Here is a 23,156-nt window from a genome sequence, read left to right as displayed (position 1 = left end):
GCGCTCAGCTCTCAGCACGCTCTCACCAATGACCAGGCTAATGCTGCTCAAAAGCAGCTGGGTTCTTTGTTTTGTGTTTGGCTTGCGCAGAAACAGGGAGAGTCAGGTTACAACTTAACCAGTTACTTATTTATTGACAAAGGAGACTTAACTCTTACGGTTACAAGATATATACTTTGTTGCAAGCTTACAGGATTTCTATTTTGTTACAAAGATTACAAGGTTTACACTTTGTTCTTTAGTTGCCAATAGCTAGCATATAACAGTTCATAGATCTATTATTGAATGTGCACAAGGAAAACAAAAGGAAAGCAATACACTTAACAGGTCTTATTCTCACCCCTGCATTACCAATGTGGCGTGGCCAGTGTTTTCACTCAATCCCTTGGGAAGAAGCAATAATAATGAGGAATGGGTGTCCCCCTAGGACCTAGGGAGGCAAAGACCCTCCTGACCGGCAGGTAGAGGTAATTGGAGCTCAGTTAGAGGGACTGCCGGACCCTTACTTTATACCCATTGGGTCATGTACGCTCTTCCTTATCTCAAAAGATGCCAACTGAATTAACTTGTCTTGAGACACTTGTTCGCACATGGCTGGTTCGCACCTGTGGGGTGGAGATAATTTTAGGGCATTCTTTCTTTATGGGCCAGAGATTTTTCCTCCGTCTCGGACGTTTGTGTAGGCAAATCAACTGATGGTACTAAGCCAAGGGCAGGACGAGGCCGGCTGTCTGTTAACCCATTGTCTCCTGTTGCAGCTTTGCTCCGGAGCATCAAAAAGACTGTGCCTGAGATAAGCACATCTGCACTCTCAGGCATTCCAGGGCTGAGCTGTTTCTTTTAACCCTTTGGTGCTCTGAAGCACCCAGGAGAGACAAGATGGAGTAGAAAAAAGGGGGCATTCTGTCTGGCTACAGCAGGGCTATTAGTGACTTTAAAAAGTATGACCAGCACTCAGACCCTGTGTAGAAGTCAAAAGGTCAAATTTCAGCGCTCCACCTCAGAAAGGTTGCTGACCCTTGTGTAGAGAACTGTGCAAATCTTTCACTGTTGATCTGCCAATGGGCACTAATCCTTACCTGGCGAAGGACAACCTCTAGGGATAAGAAGGTAACTCATTGTTCTACTGTATCTCCTAATATTGTCAATAAGGTTTCTAGTAGTATCATTTATGGTGGTAATTTCTGTGATGTCATACCTGTCCCTTGGGAACTAGACAGATCATCTTTCTTTCAACAGGCAACTAAAAAGTCCTCTGTTGATAGAATCCTTTTAAATATTACTGACCTGAGCAGGATTTGAATCAAAAACTAGAATTTAGCAGTACCTGGAGCCATCTATCGTGTTAGCTGTTTCAAATAATTTTACTAAATTATTTGGCTATAGAATTCTTCTGTGAATCAATCTTATTCTAATCAAAAACATTTTTGTTTGTATTTTAGAATACCTGTAAAAGATGGTGGATCGCTTGGCAAACAGTGAAGCAAATACTAGACGAATAAATATAGTGGAAAATTGTTTTGGGGCAGCTGGTCAACCTTTGACTATTCCTGGTCGTGTTCTGATTGGAGAAGGAGTGTTAACAAAGCTCTGTCGGAAGAAACCTAAAGCAAGACAGTTTTTCTTATTCAATGATATTCTTGTCTATGGCAACATTGTTATCCAGAAAAAAAAATACAACAAACAGCACATAATTCCACTGGAAAATGTCACTATTGATTCTATCCAAGATGAAGGGGACTTACGGAATGGATGGCTTATCAAGACGCCAACAAAATCTTTTGCAGTTTATGCTGCCACTGCCACTGAGAAGTCTGAATGGATGAGCCACATAAATAAATGTGTTTCAGATTTGCTTTCTAAAAGTGGGAAAACTCCCGTTAATGAACATGCAGCTGTCTGGGTACCTGATTCAGAGGCTACTGTTTGTATGCGTTGCCAGAAAGCAAAATTTACACCTGTCAACCGTCGTCATCACTGTCGCAAGTGTGGTTTTGTTGTATGCGGACCCTGTTCTGAAAAGAGGTTTCTTCTTCCCAGCCAGTCCTCCAAGCCTGTGCGGATTTGTGACTTCTGTTTTGATGTTCTTTCTACTGGGGAGATGACTACTTGTCTTCCCACTAGATCAGACTCTTACAGCCGGTCACCTAAATCCCCTTTAAATGATGTATCTGATGATGACGATGATGACGATAGCAGCGACTAAGTACCAAATACTGTTTCCAGGTGTTGCAATTGGTGTGTTGAACCATAAAGAGCTGCTTTTGGGGAAACGTGTAGCCAGACTTCTCTGAAATTCTATTCTAGCCATAAAATTTGCCTATCTTCAACTACAATGTGCCTCAATTTGAATGCTCTAGACAATAGGTTTTTCACTTGTCTGCAGGGATCTACTGTTGCAAAAATTCACATAGTTTTTCAACTTCCTATACTTGAGTTATGTCTAGAGTAAACTTTTTGTTGAAGCTTGGGAAATTTCAGCATAGCTTTCTTTGTTATTTAACAACTTTGCCGCATTGTTTGATTGGGATGCTTTATCATTTATGGGTTTTTATGTGGGAACATAATAAACATGCATGAAACTAGGATACATATATTTTGGTTAATTTCATCAATATATTAGCTTTTTCTAACTATGTTATATAGCGATACATTGAATTGACATTTTTAACCTATATGCATACTTAAAGATCACTAATTTGGGAAAAATATTTTGCATTTATTTATGAAATGCAGTGCCTTGTAATGACTGTGCTGTTTCAGGGAGACACAAACCTGTTGCATACTGTCTGCATTTGCATGGCGCACATACCTGAGAAATTGATGGTGCTATTGAAAATAATTGCTGAGGTAAAATAAGATTTTTGGAAAGCATTAATTTATACACACCTGTGCAGTGAGTGACTATGGCCCCAATTATGCAACCCAGTCTGCAAGGGCAGGCCCAGCACTCATGCAAATTCCCAGATTAGAGTAGGATTTCACAAAGGTTGTGGAGGCTCACTTGCATTTATTAAAATTGTAGGATCGTTGTCTCTGGTAGATAAACTTAATGTGATCCTCATGTGGTTATAAAATATTTATTTTCCAAATAGTTTTAAAATTTTACATTTTTCTATTTAATAGGTATCAGAAATAATAATTGGCAATTGCATTGTAAAATTTTGACTGGTGATTTAAGTAACATTTTGTTTCGGAAATTTATTAAGTTCCGATTTGCTTTCCAGCACAACACTAATTTGTATGTCACATTAGTAGAAGGTATTTTTAGGCCAAGATTGGAATTTATTTTAAATAAGCTAGTGTGAAAAATTTCTGACCAACAATCTGTGAACACCTTTGTAAAAATGACTCTTTTTCTACACAGCTGACCTCAAGTTAAAAGTGGAATTTGGATTATTTCCTTTTAAATGTATAGGTATTCATGACCAAGAAAGCTGTAACTAAGTTACAAAATGGTCAGTGCAGAAAATGTCTCTAACAGAGAGTTCACTTTACAGTTTTCCACAGAACTATGATATTCCTATATAAATGTAAAACTTAGATTTGTGAAGATTTGTAAAATCCTAAAAATGTTGATATTTCTGTATTTTTGTAAGTGCCCATTTTTATGTGAAAAAACTCTAAAATAATTGCATGGGAATATTGTAGCAACTTATTTTATTAAGAAACCTCCATGATTGTTAAATTTATATATAGATCTTTGTTTATTAAGTGACAATTTCTGCACTGTTTGCCTTGGCTGGCAATAATTGGGTTAAAGGTATTTATTGAATAAACAGTCAAAGCTGCATATTGCACTAGTCTCCCAATCTTACATTGTAACTGTGTTTTCAGCAAAATTACAATATAAAGCAATAATCGTCAATTCAGTATCCAACTAGCTAAAGAGTGCAATTAACATAAGAATTACTGTAATTGTAAATTGAACAAAGAGGTTTTGTTTTTGTTTTTTTTTAAGCGCTGAAGTATAAAGTTTGGTCTGCTTTCAAATAAATATTAAGAGGGAAAATGCTTTCTGTAATTAGGGATTATGGAACATGGACACTCTCTAATATTACATGATAGGCAATAAATGGGGGAGTATGTTCAAAAGGATAGCTGAAATAAATCAGTGTACTCATACCTTGATTAATAGGAAAAATGATTTGTAGAACTAAGGAAAAATGAACTGTTCTGAGTAAATTATTTTCAGGCCACAAATCTTACCTTTGTACTTATACAATATAATATTTCTATTTCAGAAAAGGAGACTAAATTTCATTAGCTTAATTTTTATACAGAAACATAATTCAGAGACTCTAAATACCTTTGTTAATGGTTAACAATGTAACTGAACTATATACTTCAGTTTCCTTTTCTTAAGATGTGATACACGATTAATATACAGTTGTCTTGTTTCAGAATGCTATGCTTTGTATATCTTTCTAGTATGTTTCACATAAATTTTCAGCACTTTTATTTTTGTGGGAGAAAATATTCAAATTTCTTCCTAAGTTACTTCTGCAGAATGTTCTTGCACCCACCCAAATCGATCATTACCTGTTAACAAAATTTGTACCATGCTGCACTGATTCCTGAAGCTGTAACCAAACTGACATTTATTGGGGAAAAAATCATGGTTTCTTCTGAAACTAATGTATGCAGTGAAAGCTTTTAGTGACCATAAAAATGGTTTGGTAATATGCATATTCTGTTGTGGTGGTTCAAATATTTTTTAAAAAAATGAGTGTAAAGTAAATTGACCTTTGTGTACTTTCAGATTCTTTAAAGGGCTCAGTACATGTTTTGTAACCTTGTTTTCTGTCAAAACTACTCTATTTTACTTGCAAATATATGGTGGAGCTTCAAACATATATGTGTTAATTCTTTTAAATACAGGTCTTCAAGAGTGATAGAGTACAGACAGCACAGTAAAGGTATGAGTAGTGAGCGACTTCGGGTCATTGAGTGTCCATGATCAGCTCTGCTGGCAAGTCCTCCTTCGCTGATCAAACAGAAGATGAAAAGTCAAAAGTTCCTGGGACATTAGCAGGCGAGGGGCTGTTTCCTGTGTACCTGACTGTAGTGCTGTGGAGTTGAAAGTGCTCTCTAGAGTGATAAGTATCAGAAGGATAGCTGAGTTAGTCTGTATCTTCAGAAACAGTAAGCAGCCCTGTGGCACCTAGTAGACTAACAATATTTTGGGACCATAAGCTTTCATGGACAAAAACCTGCTTCATCAGATGCATGAATGAGGGTTCCAGAGGCAGGTCTAAATTTATAGGCTCATGAAAAGCAGGGAATCCCAGTCAAGAGAAGAGCCAGAGTTGACAAAGTCAGCTCTTTAGAGTGGTCACAGTAGAGCACTATGTGATAACACCTGGAAGCCAATTACTCATTACGGTGTCTACATTATTCTCATATTGATCCCATGCATGTGGAATCAAGTGCTATGCCTCTTGCAGAGTTGGAGCACAGAAGTTGACTATCCGGGTAATTTAAATTGGTGAAAAGGACTCAACAGTGGAGACACCTACGTGATTTGAGCAACGTAATGTGGCTACTGTTTGCCTAAGTTTGTAGTGCAGAGCAAGCCACAGTAAAAGCATACTTTATTTTAGTGCCTTATGAAGATTAACTGCAAGTAGGTTGAAGTTCAGAAGTGGCTAAATCTAAGAAACTGGTGGGCAACAAGTAATACATGGGATTATAATTGAGAAAATTCAGAATAGAGAGAGTGTGGATTCATAGAAGACTGAAATTAACTGGAGTCACATTTAAAAATGACTAAACAAGAAATGAATGCCAGCAAGGTGCATTTATTTAAATCAGTGGTTTGAAACACCTATTTTAATAATTTAAATCAAGTAGCCTTGATTTAAAAGATTGTAATGTTTTGCATTTGTACGCTTCAGGTATTTTCCTAAAGAGACCTTGATTCTTGTTTGTTTATTAATTAAAATATGCTGATTTGTAACTAAAGATAGCTAAACTTACAGTGAACTTGATGCTTTTCTGCAAACCAGGAGGATGCACAATCTATCCATGTTTAGGCAAAGACTTGCATAGTTTAACTCACATTTTATCCAGATTCTCAATTTTTATATTTTCCTGTTTGAAAATGGTAAACTGTCATTTATCAGAATTCGATTACTCTTTTATCATGTGTGTCAAACTGTCAATGTAAGTTAAATTAAAAACATCCTTACTTAAAACAAAAAAAAAAAAACCCCTCAAGTCCTGGATACATAAGAGAACTTGTCAATAACATCTTATATTTAAAACTGATTTATTGTATTATGGAAGTATGGTATGTGTAGTTAATGAATTGAACTGATCCTGGTTATAACTTGAACTAGAAGATCTCATCCTCTCACATCTTGTTTGTATTCATAGATTGGAAGAAGAAAACCAGCTTTGCTGCTTTTCAGCTTTCAGTTGGTGTCCACTCAATGAGCTCAGCCACAAATCAAATTAAGAGATTATTTTTAATGTGTCACCAGCATGAAAGTATTTCCCCTAGCATGCCGATCAAAACGTCAAGGGGCATATGAATGTTTAGGGTATCTGACATGTAAATACATTGCAATGCCAATGACAAAAGTGTCATGTGAATGCCTGTTCTCATTTTCAGGTAACATTGTATATAAGAAGCGGGCAGTATTATCTCCCATATATTTAAGCAAACTTGGTTCTTTTAGCAACAGGTCAAACAAGAAGTAGGACTGAGCAGACTTTAGAGCCTATAAAGTTTTATGGTGGGTTTTTTTAATGCATTTGTAAATTTCACTTTTGTGATAGATTGCACTACAGTAGCTGTACGAGGGGACTTGAAAAATACTATATCATTTTTTACAGTGCAAATATTTGTAATAAAAATATAAAGTAATCACTGTACACGTTTGTATTCTGTGTGTAGTTGAAATCAATACATTTGAAAATTGTAAAAAAAAAAAATTCCAAAATATTTATTACACATCTCTTGGTACACTATTAACAGTGATTAAAACAGCAGTTAATCACAATCTTAAATGGCAGATTTTTAAAATTGATTTAATTTTTGAGGTGTTAGTTAACTGATGTTAATCAACAGCCCTAGTTCATTACCAAACTGAAAAATGTAATGGGAACTGTTTAATCAAGGGGCTGTTATGAAAAGCCTCAGTGATTTTTCAATAGAAATGTTAAGGGCACACACTTTGTGGAAGGATTGGGCCCCTGAAGCACCTCAGCAGCAAAGTTCTGAGCAGTGACAGATTATTTTGGGTCACAGGATCAACATAGTGTATACCAATTGAAAAAAAAGGGCTAATTCCCATAAAATGTAGTGTAATAAGGACAAATATTGCTGATCATGAAGGACTGAGTATGTAAATATACAATGAATGAGACTTTTTGCAAAGGCTCTGGTGTTTATAATCAATTGAATCTGTGTTCCTATCCTTTGCTCAAAGCAAATCTTGTATGTTGAGCTAACTTTGCATTTAGGATCCAGTGTACTATGTTTTGTTTTTTAACAAACATCTCAGTTTGACACATGGATTGATATGAAAGGAAACAATAACAAGTCGAGGAAAATATGGGCCTCCTGACTCTAGAGTACATTGAGACACATGCAGGGGATACAGCTGCACAGCAGCTGGGAGGTATAAATCCCAGCTCAGCTAAATGTACGTGAGCTAGGCTCTGCTTGTGCTAGTGTGCCAAAACCTAGCAATGTTGTCATGGCTTCGCAGACAGCAGGTTGGGCTAGCTGTCTGAGTACCTTCCCACCCAACCTGCTGGTACTGGTGTAGGTAGCTAGCATGATCTGTGGGCAGGCAGCTGCACCCACACTGCTATTTTTCAGCACTAACTCAAGCAGACTCTGTGCGTCCATCTGTCTGTGCAAGATGCATCATCCCTTCCACCTGCTGCTGTATGTACACAGCCACAGACTTCTAATTGTTTAACAACTAATACCTGTGCACAGAACAAAAGTTAATAGGCTCAGCTGCACCTGGCTCTAGTTGGTTTAAAAATGAAGAGCAGAATCATCACTGACAAAAAAAAAAAAAAAAAAGCAAAATGGAAGAAAATTTATTTTTTTTAATTTAAGATCTCAAATTTTACACCTTGAAACTCTTGAGAAAGGTACTGTAAAGAGTATATTTCTGGGTGAATTCTCAGTCCTAAAAGGGCCCCTCCAGGTCACAATTGAGACAATATTCTGAGGTTTGATTGGACAGCTATTTTTTAAATATCTTCAATGCTATAAAACCATAAAGGATCATGATTTATATATAATATTGTGAGCTGTGTGTGTATATATATGTATAAATATATACAAGTAGTAACATGATTTGCTTGAAGGGATAGCTCCGTGGTTAGTGCAGTGGCCTGCTAAACCCAGGGTTGTGAGCTCAATCCTTGAGGGGCCCATTTAGGGATCTTGGGGAAATGTTTTTATATATTTGGAAAAAAAAAACTGCCAGGGATGGTAATAGGTCCTGCTGTGGGTGCAGGGGACTGAACACAATGACCTCGGAAGGTCCCTTCCAGCTCTATGAGATAGGTATAGGTTTTTATTGATTTTAATAGACTCCATTTTTCAGCTATGGAAAAAGACAAAGTACCAAGTAACCAAAAATTGACCACTTGGCTTGGCTGTGACTTGCTTGCCTCACCCCCTTTCCGTTTGTGAAAAGGATAAGGCAGGTAGGTGACACTGGACAAACTAAGCCAAATGAGAAGGCTCTTGGTATGAAAAATTCCTGGAAAAGGCTTCTGATGGATGTCACCCAAGAGAGTCGTTCATGTGAGGCTCTGTTCAGAGCCTGAACCAAACTGAATTTTAGGCTAGACATCAAGATAATTCAGTTGATCTCAATTACCTTGAAACACAAGACTAGAGGTGCAAGTGCTTTGTGGACCGCAAGATACTGAAGGGTGGCTGTTAACTTGATTAGGCTCTCTGGGAAGAGGAGAGGCCTGTGGGCAACCCAGTAGCATGTTCAAATTAATACACATTGGAGCAGTAAAGATCTGATAAAATTAACTACCCTTTAGATTTTACCATTCATTTTGAAACTCTCCATTGCCACCTACATTTATGTTTCATCTTAGATATGTCCTGAGTGGGATTGAAAAAGTTGTGGCTTTTTTGTTTTCTAGTTACTTTGTGATGTTCTCATTATGCAGCTCTACCCTTTGGGCCTCTGCCTCACTCTGTGTGTTCTTGGAACTTCTTTTAATAGAGGTGGTCAGCTCTGGGGAAGGAGAACCCACATGTTCCACTGCTTGTAATATACATAACAGCTCTGCTTCATGTGGGGTTTTTCTTTGCCACTCTTTTGCGGTTCTTGAAGATTTTCAGAGCTATGGCTTTGAGATGAGCTGTGGTAATTGACCCCTTCCATATCCAAGGTTGATCTGCCTGTGAGTTTCCTTCAGTACTTTCCTAGACCATCGTATTCTGGAATTCAAGTTGCATAAATAAAGCAAGATCCTGTCTCCCTCATATCTGACATGTTGGCTGCAGATACCCCAGTTGTACTGGGAGGTGAAGCCATCTGGCATAGAACAGATTAAATCAGTGATGGGAGGAAGAGGGGAGGTCAACTGCAAGGAGTTTCACACCGTGGCAAACTCCTTGCATTTGACAAATGAATGTTTGGGGATAACAACTTTTAATCTGAAAGGACCAATATATTTAGAGTAATCTGAAAAAAATCAACACACAAATCACGGGCTCTGCAGTTTTCTGTTAAAATAGCATGAATAGGAGAGAACTCCAGTAGAAATGGATGTTGAGGACTGTAAGCTATTCTAGGGATTCTCTACTGAAGCTAATGCTGCTATTTAAAACAAAATTAAAACAGGCTGTACAGTGAGGCTGATTCTACAGTAGTATTATCATTGAGCTCACACCTATTCTGACTTTAAGGTTATTTGTAGCTTGGTACTTTTGAGTCCAAGGATCTTAATGGGCAGGAAGAAAACAACTCATTTCCATAACTCATGTTGGTGGGTGCCATTTTTAATGGTGGTGGGAAAGGACTACAGTTTCAATAGCAAGGGGAGGGACTTGCCAAGGGACAATAAGCAGCTTTTCCCATGGGAGTCTCTAGTTCATCACCTGTGTACAGAGCCAGGAAGGAATTTTTTCTCTCCTGGGCTAAGTGATGCACGACTAATGAGTTTTGCCTTCCTTGCAGCATTTACGAGTGACAGTGGGTTATGTAGGAATGTGCATGGTATCTAAAGAAGCTACTGAGGTGGTACGTACTTTTCACAAACTGCAGCTGGTTTCTAGGGCATTTAAGAATGAAATTAATAGGTTGCAATGGTAAAATACCTGGGGTTCTGATGATGGGCCTTGACCTCATGTGATGGGGAAGACCCACGGCCTGGTCTACCATCAGTCCTCCACACTATGGAGTCAGAGCTGAGTTATGGGAGGTAAGCTGAGGAAAGCTCGGCCTGCATTATGGGTTATATGGTAAGAAGCCCTGTAACCCTGGTGCCAGTTACAGGTGATAAAGTAAGGAGCCCTGCAAGCCCCAGGTGGGAACCAATTAAATACTTGGTGTAGGAGAGCATAGGTGATGGGTGGGAAGCTCCTCTCCTTTGCATTAAAAGATTAATAAAAATTGTTGCCTGTCACTAAATTCTGTGCATGTCTGTAATTTGCCACTGTTAATATCAAATCTGACTGACAATGGAAAGACACCCACTGTTAAGTGAACATTTTTCTTTCAATGGATTAAAATGGCAACTATACAGTCATCTCTAAGAATAACCATTGCAGTTTCCAGCTTGCACCTTTAATTCACGATGAGCAAAATGTAGAAAGCTATGAAGGGAGCTTCTAATATCTAGTCAATTCAAAATTAAATTCAGCGGGCAGACTGATTCTAAAAATATATTTTGAAGTCAAAATATTAATGTTCTCTTTGTAGCATCCTGTATGATCCTAATGTACATAAAAATTGTCTCGCTCTTAAAATTCAGCTGCATTGGAATGGGGGGACCTGGTGAGTGTGGGGCTTGAGGTAAAGTCAAAGGGCTTTTAATAGCGGAGCCTGTGGCAGAACAAGCAGTGAGGAGCATTGCATATAAGGCCTGCTCTATGCCAGGGAACAAAGTCCATCCCAGATATGCAATTCTAGCTATGCCATTAACATGTCTAGAATTGACATATCAGGATTGACTTTGTTCCCTGGTGTAGATCGGGGCTTTTTGGGCTTGCACTGACATCTCTTACTACATGCAATAGCATGGAGTACCAGGGTCGAGAGAGAGTGATTTTGCTGCATCTTCAAAATCGAACTCAGAGGATTAATCGGCATGCTGAACATGAGGTAAGTATAGACATACCCCGTTTGAAAAGACAGAGAATACTAGGAGGGACAGCATTGTGTCCTGAGTTGGATTTGGTCAAAACATCAGAGTTAACACTCCCAATTGTGCAAAACCTGCTTAGTGGCCCTTTGATCATAAATATTCAGGAGCACGTTGGAATGACTCATTAGCCTCCAGCCAAAACAGAGCCACTGGCCTAATACTGTGTTCGGCAATGGGTTCAGTAAGAAGGAACAATGGCACCTTCTGAAAAACAAGTATTACTTTCTGTGGAACCTGCTGTATTCTTGGTTGAAGGCCTTGCAGAGTATTCTTAATAGAATCATAGAAGAGTAGGACTGGAAGGGACCTCGAGAGGCCATCGAGTCCAGCCCCCTGCCCTCATGGCAGGACCAACCACTTGCTAGACCATCCCTGACAGCCATCTATCTAACCTCTTCTTAAATATCTCCAGTGATGGAGATTCTACCACCTCCCTTGGCAATTCGTTCCAGTGTTTGATCACCCTGACAGTTAGGAACTTTTTCCTAATGTCCAACCTGAACCTGCCCTGCTGCAATTTAAGTCCATTGCCTCTTGTTCTATCCTCAGAGGCAAGGAAGAACAAGTTCCCTCCCTCTGCCTTATGACACCCTTTTAGATACCTGAAAACTGCCATCATGTCCCCCCTCAATCTTCTCTTTTCCAAACTAAACAAGACCAATTCTTTCAGCCTTTCTTCATAGGTCATGTTCTCGAGATCTTTGATCATTCTCGTTGCTCTCCTCTGGACCCTCTCCAATTTCTCCACATCCTTCCTGAACTGCGGTGCCCAGAACTGGACACAATACTCCAGCTGAGGCCTAACCAGCGCAGAGTAGAGCGGGAGAATGAGTTCTCGGGTCTTGTTCACAACACACCTGTTAATGCATCCTAGAATCATGTTTCCTTTTTTTGCAACAGCATCACACTGTTGACTCATATTTAGCTCGTGGTCCACTATAACCCCTAGATCCCTTTCTGCTGTACTCATTCCTAGGCAGTCCTTCCCCATTCTGTATGTGTGACACTGATTGTTCCTTCCTGAGTGGAGCACTTTGCATTTGTCCTTATTAAACTTCATCCTGTTTACCTCAGCCCATTTCTCCAATTTATCCAGATCCTTTTGAATTAATGACCCTGTCCTCCAAAGAAGTTGCAACCCCTTCCAGCTTGGTATCATCTGCAAACTTAATAAATGTACTTTCTATGTCAATATCTAAATCGTTAATGAAGATATTGAACAGAACCGGTCCTAAAACAGACCCCTGCGGAACCCCACTAGTTATACTTTTCCAGCAGGATTGAAAACCATTAATAACTACTCTCTGGGTACGGTTATCCAGCCAGTTCTTCTTCGAGTGTCCCCGTGGGTGCTCCACAATAGGTGACGGCTTGGCCGGCGCCGCAGATCGGATCTTCCAAGCAGTTTCTGCCGGACTGCGCATGCGCCGGCGTGCGCCGCTCCCTGGCGCGCTCCTGGCCATGTGCGCGATCCGGTCCCCGCCAGTTCCTCTCAACCGCCGTCGGCTGCAGACGGAATCCGACTAGGCTAAAGCCACATAGCGTATTCAACGACTTTAATTGTTTTCTCTTTAAAGTTTTCAGTTATTTAGGCTACCATAAGTAGCCGGTTGTTATTTTGTGGGAAAAAAAACAAACAAACAAAAACAACAAACAAGCTACGGAGGGACAGCTCAAGCCAGTCCCAGTAACAAGCGCCGGAGGCCGGGAGCTAGGGCCATCAGCCCTCCTGCTGAGGCAGGCCATCGGACGGGGAAACAGCACAAAGAGGGTGCTAAGTACCCATAAACAAACTCAAAGACTCACCAACAATGTCCTCCTCAGGCTTTAAAAAATGTGAGTCCTGCCGAGAGGCGATGCCAGTGTCCGATGGGCACAGTCTCTGCATAAGGTGCCTGGGGGAGTCCCATGTGGCACAAAAATGCGCCTTCTGTGCAAAATTAACAACAAGAGCACGGAGAGACAGGGAGATGAGGATTAAACTGCTGCTTCTTGACAAGGCCCTCCAGCCAGACGTGCCGGAGTGGCCGCAGCAGGAGGGACCCTCCGGGGCCCTTAGAAGAAAAGCTGCCTCCCTCACTCCATCAGCGCAAAAACGGAGGAGAGTTTCTCCAACCCGATCCCTGCCGGCAGCAACGGTGAGCGGGACGGGAGGAGCAAGCAGCCCCCAGCCACAGCAACAGCTGATCGGCGGCGGCACGGAGAGCCACGTGGAAGCGGCTCAGCCTCCGATGATCAGCCAGCCGCCCCGCACCGCAGGCAGGGTGGCGGCTAAGCAAGCGCCGGTACCGGCGGCACCGCAGGCAGCGGCACCGACCCCCGGGGAACCGGCGGTGCAGAGCGCGCAGGCACGTAGCCTGCAGGCACAGAAGCACTCCACACGTGCGGCACCGCCTTCGAGCGTGCCTAGCACGGTGCCGACGGGGCCGGGATCCCCCGCCTATCAGGGGGCGGAGTTACCTCCCTTAGGGAGGGGAAAGGCTGCACACAAGAGGAGGCACTGCAGCCCCTCTCCAGACAGGGCTGTGGAGCTCTTTTCTCACAGCCCTCCGCTCATGTTGCAGACTCCAACCAGAAGGCAGGGGTCCCCCCTAGCCTACCCGGAGCCCCCTTCTCCTTTCCTGAAATCAGCCTCCCCATGGCTGGCACCACCCTCACCCTTCCTGGGATTTGAAACGCTGGACTATTATGCAAAATCGCTCTCTCCAGTGTCTCAACGATCCCCCTCTCCCAGACACAGAGGGTACGTGCAAAGGGAATGGTCAAGGTCACCTTCCCAGGAACAGTGCCTATACTGCCATGGTCGTCCCTACCACGCGGGGCATGGACACCATCGGCAATCTACCAGGGAAAGATCCCCACATACTACCTCGTACCCCCAAAGGCAATCGCGATCGGGGACAGAGACTCAAACGTCCCAGGGGGGACTGGCCGTAGACCCACGAGATTTTCCCTCGCATACCTCCAGCGAGAGGGCGCACCATCACCATCAAGAACCGGAAGGGTCCAAAGAAATGTACCCCAGCGGTTCCTCGTTTTCCTCCCCGGATGAGGCCACGGCCTTAGGGGACGTCCATCCTAAGGACGATCTCAAACAGTTTCAGGAGCTGTTTAAGAGGGTAGCTTTCACGCAAGGCATCCAGACAGCACAAGTGCAAGAGAAACATCATAAGCTCCTTAAAAATTTGAGCTCCCCGGCCTCCTCCAGAGTAGCAATACCGCTTGATGAAGCGATCTTGGAGTCCGCCACTACCATATGGCAGACCCCTGCAACTATTCCGCCTGTTCAAAAGAGAGCGGATAAGAAATACTTCGTGCCAGCGAAGGGCATGGAGTTCTTGTTTAGCCACCCCCAGCCAAACTCCTTGGTGGTGGAGTCCTCGCAACAAAGACTAAAAACATCTCAATTTAAAACAGGGGGAACGGACAGAGATGCCAAGAAGCTAGAGCTGTTCGGCAGAAAGGTCTACTCCTCCTCCACCTTAACGTTGCGCATGGCAAATTACGTAGCGCACTTGGCGAACCATAATTTCGACAACTATGCCAGATTAACTTCCCTCATGGACTCGCTTCCAGAGGACAAAAAGCCGGTCCTCAAGGCCATAGTGCAAGAGGGCTACGCGGCTGCGAGGATGGAAGTTCAGATTGCTTTGGACGTTGCGGACACGGCAGCACGTTCCACAGCAACTGCAGTGGTGATGCGACGGGAGTCCTGGCTCCAGACCTCGGGTATACCGAGAGATCTGCAAGCGAAGATAGTCGACCTTCCCTTCGACTTGCAGAAGCTGTTTGCTGAATCAACTGACTCGGTCCTTCATTCCAGTAAAGATTCAAGAGCCACACTCAGGACCCTGGGGATTTACACCCCTCCATACTCAAAGAAAAGGTACTACCCACAGCAAAGGCGGTACCAGTACCAGCAACAGCGCCCCCAGTATCACAGGGGTTACGAGCAAGGGCGGCATCAGCAGCACCAGCAGTACAGAACCCCCAGGCGACGCTCACAACAGGGCCGTCCGTCCTCGGGGCGGGGCCAAAGGCCACAAGTTTGACATACAGATCCAGGGCTGCGCCATCACCACCATTGCACAAGATCATCCAAAACGGCTTTTTCACCATCGCCTCCGACCATTCTACGACCAGTGGCAAAGGATCACCACAGACAAATGGGTGCTGGAGATCATAGCCACGGGGTACGCCATCCCCTTCCAGTCGCTCCCGCCGCCGCGACCCCCGCCCAAGCCCCACCCTCAGGAGGCCTCCCATGTAGCCAGGCTCAGGCAGGAGGTGGCCCACCTCGAGTTCTTAGGGGCGGTGGAGAAGGTGCCGGAGCAACTGCAAGGGAAAGGGTTCTACTCTCGGTATTTCCTGACGGAGAAAAAGACAGGAGGCTGGAGGCCCATCTTAGACCTTCGTGGCCTCAACAGGTATCTACGCAAGCAACGTTTTCGGATGATCACGATTGCCTCCATCCTTACAGCACTGGACGATGGAGACTGGTTTGCAGCCCTCGATCTACAAGACGCGTACTTCCACATAACCATCCATCCGGCTCACCGGCGTTTTCTCCGGTTCATGGTGGGCAACGAACACTTCCAATACAAGGTCCTACCGTTTGGCCTTTCCTCGGCCCCCAGAGTCTTCACCAAGACCTTGGCAGTGGTGTCAGCCTACCTGCACAGACAGGGGGTGTTTATCTTCCCGTATCTGGACGACTGCCTGCTCAAAGGGACCTCGAAAAGGGAGGTCCTCCGTATGATACGCGTCACAGCAAACACGTTCTCCTCACTTGGCCTGGTTATCAATCTGGCAAAATCAAAGATAGACCCCTCACAGGACATAGAGTTCATAGGGGCTCGCATAAACTCGGTCTCGGCGAGAGTATACCTACCAGAGGCTCGCTTTCGAGCCATCGGTTCCCTCGTGCAGGTCATCACCTTCAGCCCTACAGTGCCGGTCTTGACGTGCTTGCAGCTGCTGGGCCACATGGCAGCGGCGACGTTTGTGGTACAGAACGCCAGGTTGCACATGCGCAGCATGCAACACTGGCTGGCAAGTGTATACAAGCCGGCAGTACACACCGTTCACAGGGTGGTGTCGCCCTCACCTGGGGTGCGCGAATCCCTGCAATGGTGGGTAAACCCCGGGAACTTGCTAACAGGGGTACCCTTCCATCAGCCGCAAATATCGGTTTTCCTCACTACGGATGCCTCCCTCATAGGGTGGGGAGCGCACATGGGCGAAGAGGTGGCTCAAGGACTGTGGTCACCCACGGAACAGTCTCTACATATCAATGTTCTAGAGCTCAGAGCAGTGTTCAACGCCTGCAAACACTTTCGAGACCGTATACGAGGCAAAGTCGTCGGGATCAGTACGGACAATACCTCCACCATGTTTTACATAAACAGGCAAGGAGGAGCTCGATCCCGTACCTTATGCGCGGAAGCAATCCGCCTATGGAACTGGTGCATCACCCACGATATAATCCTGAGAGCCTCATACTTGCCGGGTGCGCACAACGTGAAGGCAGACCAGTTGAGCAGGCGTTTTGCGCTCACCCACGAGTGGCAGATCCGTCCCGATCTACTACGGCCGATTTTCCACGCATGGGGGTTTCCCCAAATAGATCTGTTTGCCACTCAGCACAACAAACAGTGCCCACGATTCTCCTCCAGAGCACGGCTGGGCCGGGGGTCCCTGGGGGACGCGTTCGCGATCCCGTGGGGGGGCCCCCTGCTTTACGCGTTTCCCCCCGCAGTGCTGATCCACAAGGTTCTGCAAAAAGCCAGGAGAGAAAAGGCTCGGATGATCCTGATAGTCCCAACGTGGGATCGCCAACAATGGTTCCCCCTACTCCTGCGCATGTCGGTCCGCCCACCGATGCCTCTTCCAGTGGCGCCGGATCTGCTCACGCAAGCCCAGGGGTCCATAGTGCATCCGCACCCCCAAAGCCTGCGACTGCAAGCGTGGCTAATCCATGGCTCAGCTCCCTAGAGAGCACATGCACAGTGGAAGTACAGCAAGTCCTAGAAAGTAGCAGGAGGACTTCCACTAGGAAAACCTACAAACAAAAATGGACTCGCTTCATGGCTTGGTGTTCTACCAAGCAGCTGGCCCCCCTTTCGGTGCCTATACCTACAATTCTAGAGTATTTACTGGACCTCAAGAGAGCAGGACTCTCGCTATCCTCGTTAAAGGTCCACCTTGCCGCCATCTCGGCGTTCAGACATGAGGATGGGGGGCACACGGTGTTCGCCCACCCTATGGTTACCAGGTTCCTCAAAGGGTTGGTAAACCTCTACCCCCCTCGGAAACCGATTCCACCCTCGTGGAGCTTGGACCTGGTGCTTACCACACTCATGGGACCACCGTTCGAGCCCTTGGCCACGGTTCCCCTTCGCCTCCTTACAATAAAGACGACCTTTCTTCTTGCAATTACGTCGGCTCGTCGGGTGAGCGAGCTTGCGGCAGTCATGGCAACGCCACCCTGCACTGTCTTTTCTAAGGAGGCGGTAACCATACGGCTGCATCCAGCCTTTGTTCCCAAAGTTTCTTCCGAGTTTCACATCAATGAACCTATTGTTCTACCCTCGTTTTATCCAAAGCCTCATACCTCCAGCGAAGAGGCGCGCCTACACCTCCTGGACGTGAGGAGGGCGCTAGCCTTCTACGTAGACAGGACCAAGTCCTTCCGGAAAACGGATAGACTCCTAGTCTCCCTCACTCCCAAATCAAAAGGAGAAGGTCTCTCATCGCAGAGAATTTCAAAGCACATTGTATCCTGCATAAAAATGTGCTACGAGCTCAAAAAGACTCCTTTGTCGGCCACTCCCAGGGCTCATTCCACCAGGGCGGTGGCAGCATCAACAGCCTTTTTCAAGGGCGTTGCATTGAAAGACATTTGCAGAGCGGCGACCTGGTCATCCTACGACACCTTCGCCAAACATTACGCCCTTCACAGGGTATTCCAAGAGGATACCCGTCTCTCCGCAGCGGTCCTCTCGGGGACCAGCTGCACTTAATCCGATTACCCACCACCTATCTTGGGTTACTGCTGGGTAGTCACCTATTGTGGAGCACCCACGGGGACACTCGAAGAAGAAAGAGAAGTTACTCACCGTAGTAACGGTGGTTCTTCGAGATGTGTCCCCGTGGGTGCTCCACTTCCCGCCCATCCTCCCCGCTTCGGATCTCTGTTAGTGTTTTGCAGGGGCACCCGAGGCAGTTGGTCGAGGAACTGGCGGGGACCAGATCGCGCACATGGCCAGGAGCGCGCCAGGGAGCGGCGCGCGCCGGCGCATGCGCGGTCCGGCAGAAACTGCTTGGAAGATCCGATCTGCGGCGCCGGCCAAGCCGTCACCTATTGTGGAGCATCCACGGGGACACATCTCGAAGAACCACCGTTACTACGGTGAGTAACTTCTCTTTGTTCACCCACCTTATAGTAGCCCCATCTAAGTTGTATTTGTGTAGTATATTGATAAGTATATTATGTGAGACCGTGTCAAATGCTTTACTGAAGTCTAGGTATACCACATCCACCGCTTCTCCCTTATCCACAAGGCTCGTTATTCTATCAAAGAAAGCTATTAGATTGGTTTGACATGATCTGTTTTTAATAAAACCATGCTGGCTGTTCCCTATCACCTTACCACCTTCCAAATGCTTGCAGGTTATTTCTTTAATGACCTGCTCCATTATCTTTCCTGGCACAGAAGTGAAGCTGACTGGCCTGTAGTTTCCCAGGTTGTTGTTCTTCCCCTTTTTATAAATGGGTACTATATTTGCCCTTTTCCAGTCTTCTGGAATCTCTCCCATCTCCCACGATTTTCCAAAATTGATTGCTAAAGGCTCAGATACCTCTTCTATCAGCTCCTTGAGGATTCTAGGATGCATTTCATCGGGCCCTGGTGATTTGCAGACATCTAATTTTTCTAAGTAAATTTTAATTTGTTCTTTTCTTATTTCAACTTCTAAACCTACCCCTTTTTCACTAGCATTGTCTATGTCCGGCATTCCTTCAGATTTCTTAGTGAAGACCGAAACAAAGAAATCATTAAACATCTCTGCCATTTCCAAATTCCCTGTTACTGTTTCTCCCTCCTCACTGACCAATGGCCCTACCATCTCCTTGGTCTTCCTCTTGTTACCAATGTATTTGTAAAAAGCCTTCTTGTTTCCCTTTATGCTTGTAGCTAGTTTGAGCTCATTTTGTGCCTTAGCCTTTCTTATCTTGCTCCTGCATGCTCGTGTTGTTTGCCTATATTCGTCCTTTGTAATTTGTCCCGGTTTCCATTTCTTACATGATTCCTTTTTTTATTTTGAGATCATGCAAGATCTGGTTAAGCCAAGGCAGTCTTTTGCCATGTTTTCTGTCTTTCCTACACAGCGGGATAGCTTGCTTTTGGGCCCTTAATAATGTCCCTTTGAAAAACTGCCAACTCTCCTCAGCCATTTTTCCCCTCAATTTAGCTTCCCATGGGACCTTACCTACCAGCTGTCTGAGTTTACCAAAATCTGCCTTCCTGAACTCCATTATCTCTATTGTACTGTTTTCCCTTCTACCCTTCCTTAGAATTGTGAACTCTATGATTTCATGATCACTTTCACCCAAGCATCCTTCCACTTTCAAATTCTCAATAATTTCCTCCCTATTTGTTAAAATTAAATCTAGAACAGCTTCCCCCCGGTAGCTTTTTCAACCTTTTGGAATAAAAAGTTGTCTGCAATGCAATCCAAGAATTTATTGGACAGTCTGTCGCCTGCTGTATTAGTTTCCCAGCATATACCTGGATAGTTGAAGTCCCCATCACCACCAAATTCTGGGCCCCGGATGATTTTGTTAGCTGTTTAAAGAAGGCCTCTTCCACCTCTTCCACCTGGCTAGGGGGCCTGTAGTAGACTCCTAGTAGGACCTCATCCTTGTTTTTTACTCCTCTGAGTCTAACCCAGAGACTTTCAACCTGTCCATCTCCTATGTCCATCTCCACCTCTGTCCAAGTGTGTACATTTTTAATATACAAGGCAACACCTCCTCCCTTCTTTCCCTGTCTGTCCTTCCTAAGCAGGCTGTACCCTTCAATACCAACATTCCAATCATGCGTATTATCCCACCAAGTTTCTGTGATGCCAACGATATCATAGTTGTATTCGTTTATTAGTACTTCCAATTCTTCTTGCTTATTTCCCATACTTCTTGCATTTGTATATAGGCATCTCAGACATTGATTTGGTCTTGCCTCCCAGTTTTGCCGTGGCCCTTTTTTTCACTCTCCCAGTGTAGACCATACTCCCTCCCATTTCAAGTTCATCTCCCAGGTGTCCATGCTCTCCACTTGCCTGCAGCCTTTGCTCCCCTGCCCCCGTCGAACCTAGTTTAAAGCCCTCCTCCTCCTTTGTATTACTGTAGCACCTAGGAACCCTACTTATGGACTGGCCACTATTGTGCTGGATGATCTATTGGTCAAGTCTTGACCCTTTATCTAACAAACCTGAAATAATCTATCATTTGGGCAGGTTGAGGCTCTAAAGTACTGTTGCAAGGTTGTGTGGTGTGATATTGTAACAGGCAGCGCCGCCGAGAACCACTGCAGGCCCCAGAACAAGGTGGGAGGCAGGGGCCTGGCTGTGCACCTGGCGGGGTGGGGCCAACAGCAGAAGAGGAAGGGCGTATGGCACTGTGCCTTCGGCACCACTGGTACCACATTCTCTCCCCTAACCCCAAGCCATGTGCTGCTGGAGCTGCGCTGCCGCAGCAGTTCAAAGGGTGCCCAGCTGCTGTTGTGAAAGTGGCAGTGGTGGCAGCTGGATCTACAGACCCCTTTGAAAGGCTGGGCCCAGGGTTAACTGTACCCTTTGCTCTTCTCTCCCCTCCACCCCCAATGACAGGAAATGATTGGCTTCGATTCTATCAACTCAATTCATTGCCAGGGAGTACTTTGATTTATTAGTTCACATAAGAATTAAAGGCTATGTCTACACTTAGTAAAAACTTCGAAATGGCCATGCTGATGGCCAAATTGAACAGTACTAAAGAGGTGCCAAAATGAATATTCAGCACCTCATTAGCATGCCGACAGCCAAGGCACTTCAAAAGTGCTGTGGTTTGCTCCCACGCAGTTTATCGACAGGGGAGTCCTTTTCGAAAGGACCCCACCAATATTGCAACCCCGTTATTCCTAAGGGGAATCCTCAGGGGCTTTCGATGTTGGTGGGGTCCTTTTGAAAAGGACGCCCGTGTAGAGGAGCTGTGCAGGAGCGAACCACGGCACTTTTGAAGTGCTGTGGCTGCCGGCATGCTAATGAGGTGCTGAATATTCATTTCATGCCTCATTAGTATTCGATTTGGCCATTAGCATGGCCATTTTGAAGTTTTTGCTACGCGTAGACACGGCCAAAGACTCTTTTCTGCTTTTGGACGCTGTTTGAGAGCGGAGCTAAAAGAGTGGACTCCCAAGAAGGGCAGTGTGACACTCTGTACTGCCAAGTGGACCCCCCTGTTCACCACTGTCACTGAATGATATGTTTTGTACAATGCAGGGCTTGTGAGGTATCTCTTTAAGAGTCTGAATCTGCTGAACATTAATACCCTGCTGGATTGTATGAACTCTCATTGCAGACAAAATTATGAAGTGTGTTATGTGCTGCTGACATATGTTGTGAGGTTGGGAGATGCCCCACAGCTGGCTTTTTCATTGCTGCAAAGAAGGACCAGACAGACACTGATGGTGCATGAAAAAGAATCCATCCCAGAGGCTCCATGGAGAGGTCATGTAGGTAATGGAGACTGTCAATGGGGATGGTCTGACTCCCACATCACAGCAAGGATCTCTCTAGCAGCCAGAAAAAGGTGTAAAAAGGGAGGCAGTGGCATCAACCGTCCTCCCCCACATACCCCTGTGGCTTCTCTTTCCCCCAGCTTCCATCTGAACACCTGGAAGGACGCATGGAAGACAGACTTCTGAAATGGGGTAGTTTGGTCCAAGGCTGGAAGGTCACCCTAGCCTGGGTATTGATTGAGGAACTGTAACCTGCTTGTACCATCAGTGCTTGGTTCAAATCTTTCTTAGGTTGTTAATGTTAGGATTGAGATTGCATTTCTATTTTTATTTAAATAACAATGTGTCTGCTACTTAGATTTGAAATGTATTAACCACAGACAGATGTAATCTATTTTCTGTTGTACCTAAAACTGTGTCGTTGGTTGAAATGCTTGGGGAAGCTCAGCTCAGATTACAGAGGCTAGTGTTGAAGCTCAAGACTTCTCTGTGTTTAGGTGGCTAGTATTCAGCTTTATTGAATTCAATAAGGCAACAGATGAGCCAAACTGGACACTAGTAAAACCAGGTCCAGCAAGGCTGCTTGATGCAGCTAACACTAGTGTTTTATACCCTTACGCAAACAAAGCCCAGTGTCAGAGGCAATTTGTTAGAGAATTGTAAATCACTTCTCAAGGAGAAACCGTTATCAGCAAAGAGAAACAGGTACCAGGGAGCTGGAGCCTTAACTCCAAACAGTCCAATAATGCATCCCATAGAGCTCACCCTCCCTGCCGTTCCCAAACAGGTCAAGGAAAGTCCAGGCTCTTGTGTGCGTGCAGAAGTAAGGGATGTAAAATGGCTTCTTATACAAGATGGTTTCCACACTAGTATATGTCCACTTTGTTATGGAGAAGTGGTGAGTTAACTATTGAGGATGCAATGATCAGGTTGCTGACCAGTACGAGTTAGTACCTTTCTGGGTTGTAAGGCTCAGAGCCAAGGAGAACTGGCAGAAGCCTCCTTGCTGAC

The 23,156-nt window shown here is 44.6% G+C and overlaps 1 protein-coding gene across 3 annotated transcripts in view; it reads left to right on the top strand.

The window, feature by feature from the left end:
* The window catches only part of PLEKHF2 (pleckstrin homology and FYVE domain containing 2), a 32,943-nt gene extending 25,994 nt beyond the window's left edge, over positions 1-6,949 (top strand). For 2 of the 3 annotated variants that reach the window (XM_074986909.1, XM_074986910.1), the window contains one exon: positions 1,443-6,949. In XM_074986909.1, coding sequence (XP_074843010.1) covers positions 1,457-2,206 — 750 coding nt within the window. In that variant the 5' untranslated portion in view covers positions 1,443-1,456 and the 3' untranslated portion in view covers positions 2,207-6,949. Of the gene's footprint in view, positions 1-992; positions 1,111-1,442 lie in introns of those variants that run through there. The other variant, XM_074986911.1, reaches the window with a different exon arrangement.
* Positions 6,950-23,156: the final 16,207 nt, after the last annotated feature.

The sequence above is a fragment of the Carettochelys insculpta genome, chromosome 2 (genome assembly GCF_033958435.1).
Source record: "Carettochelys insculpta isolate YL-2023 chromosome 2, ASM3395843v1, whole genome shotgun sequence".
Lineage (NCBI taxonomy): Eukaryota > Metazoa > Chordata > Testudines > Carettochelyidae > Carettochelys > Carettochelys insculpta.
Note: the sequence above shows the minus strand (reverse complement) of the source record. Positions and strands in the feature narration are given on the sequence as shown.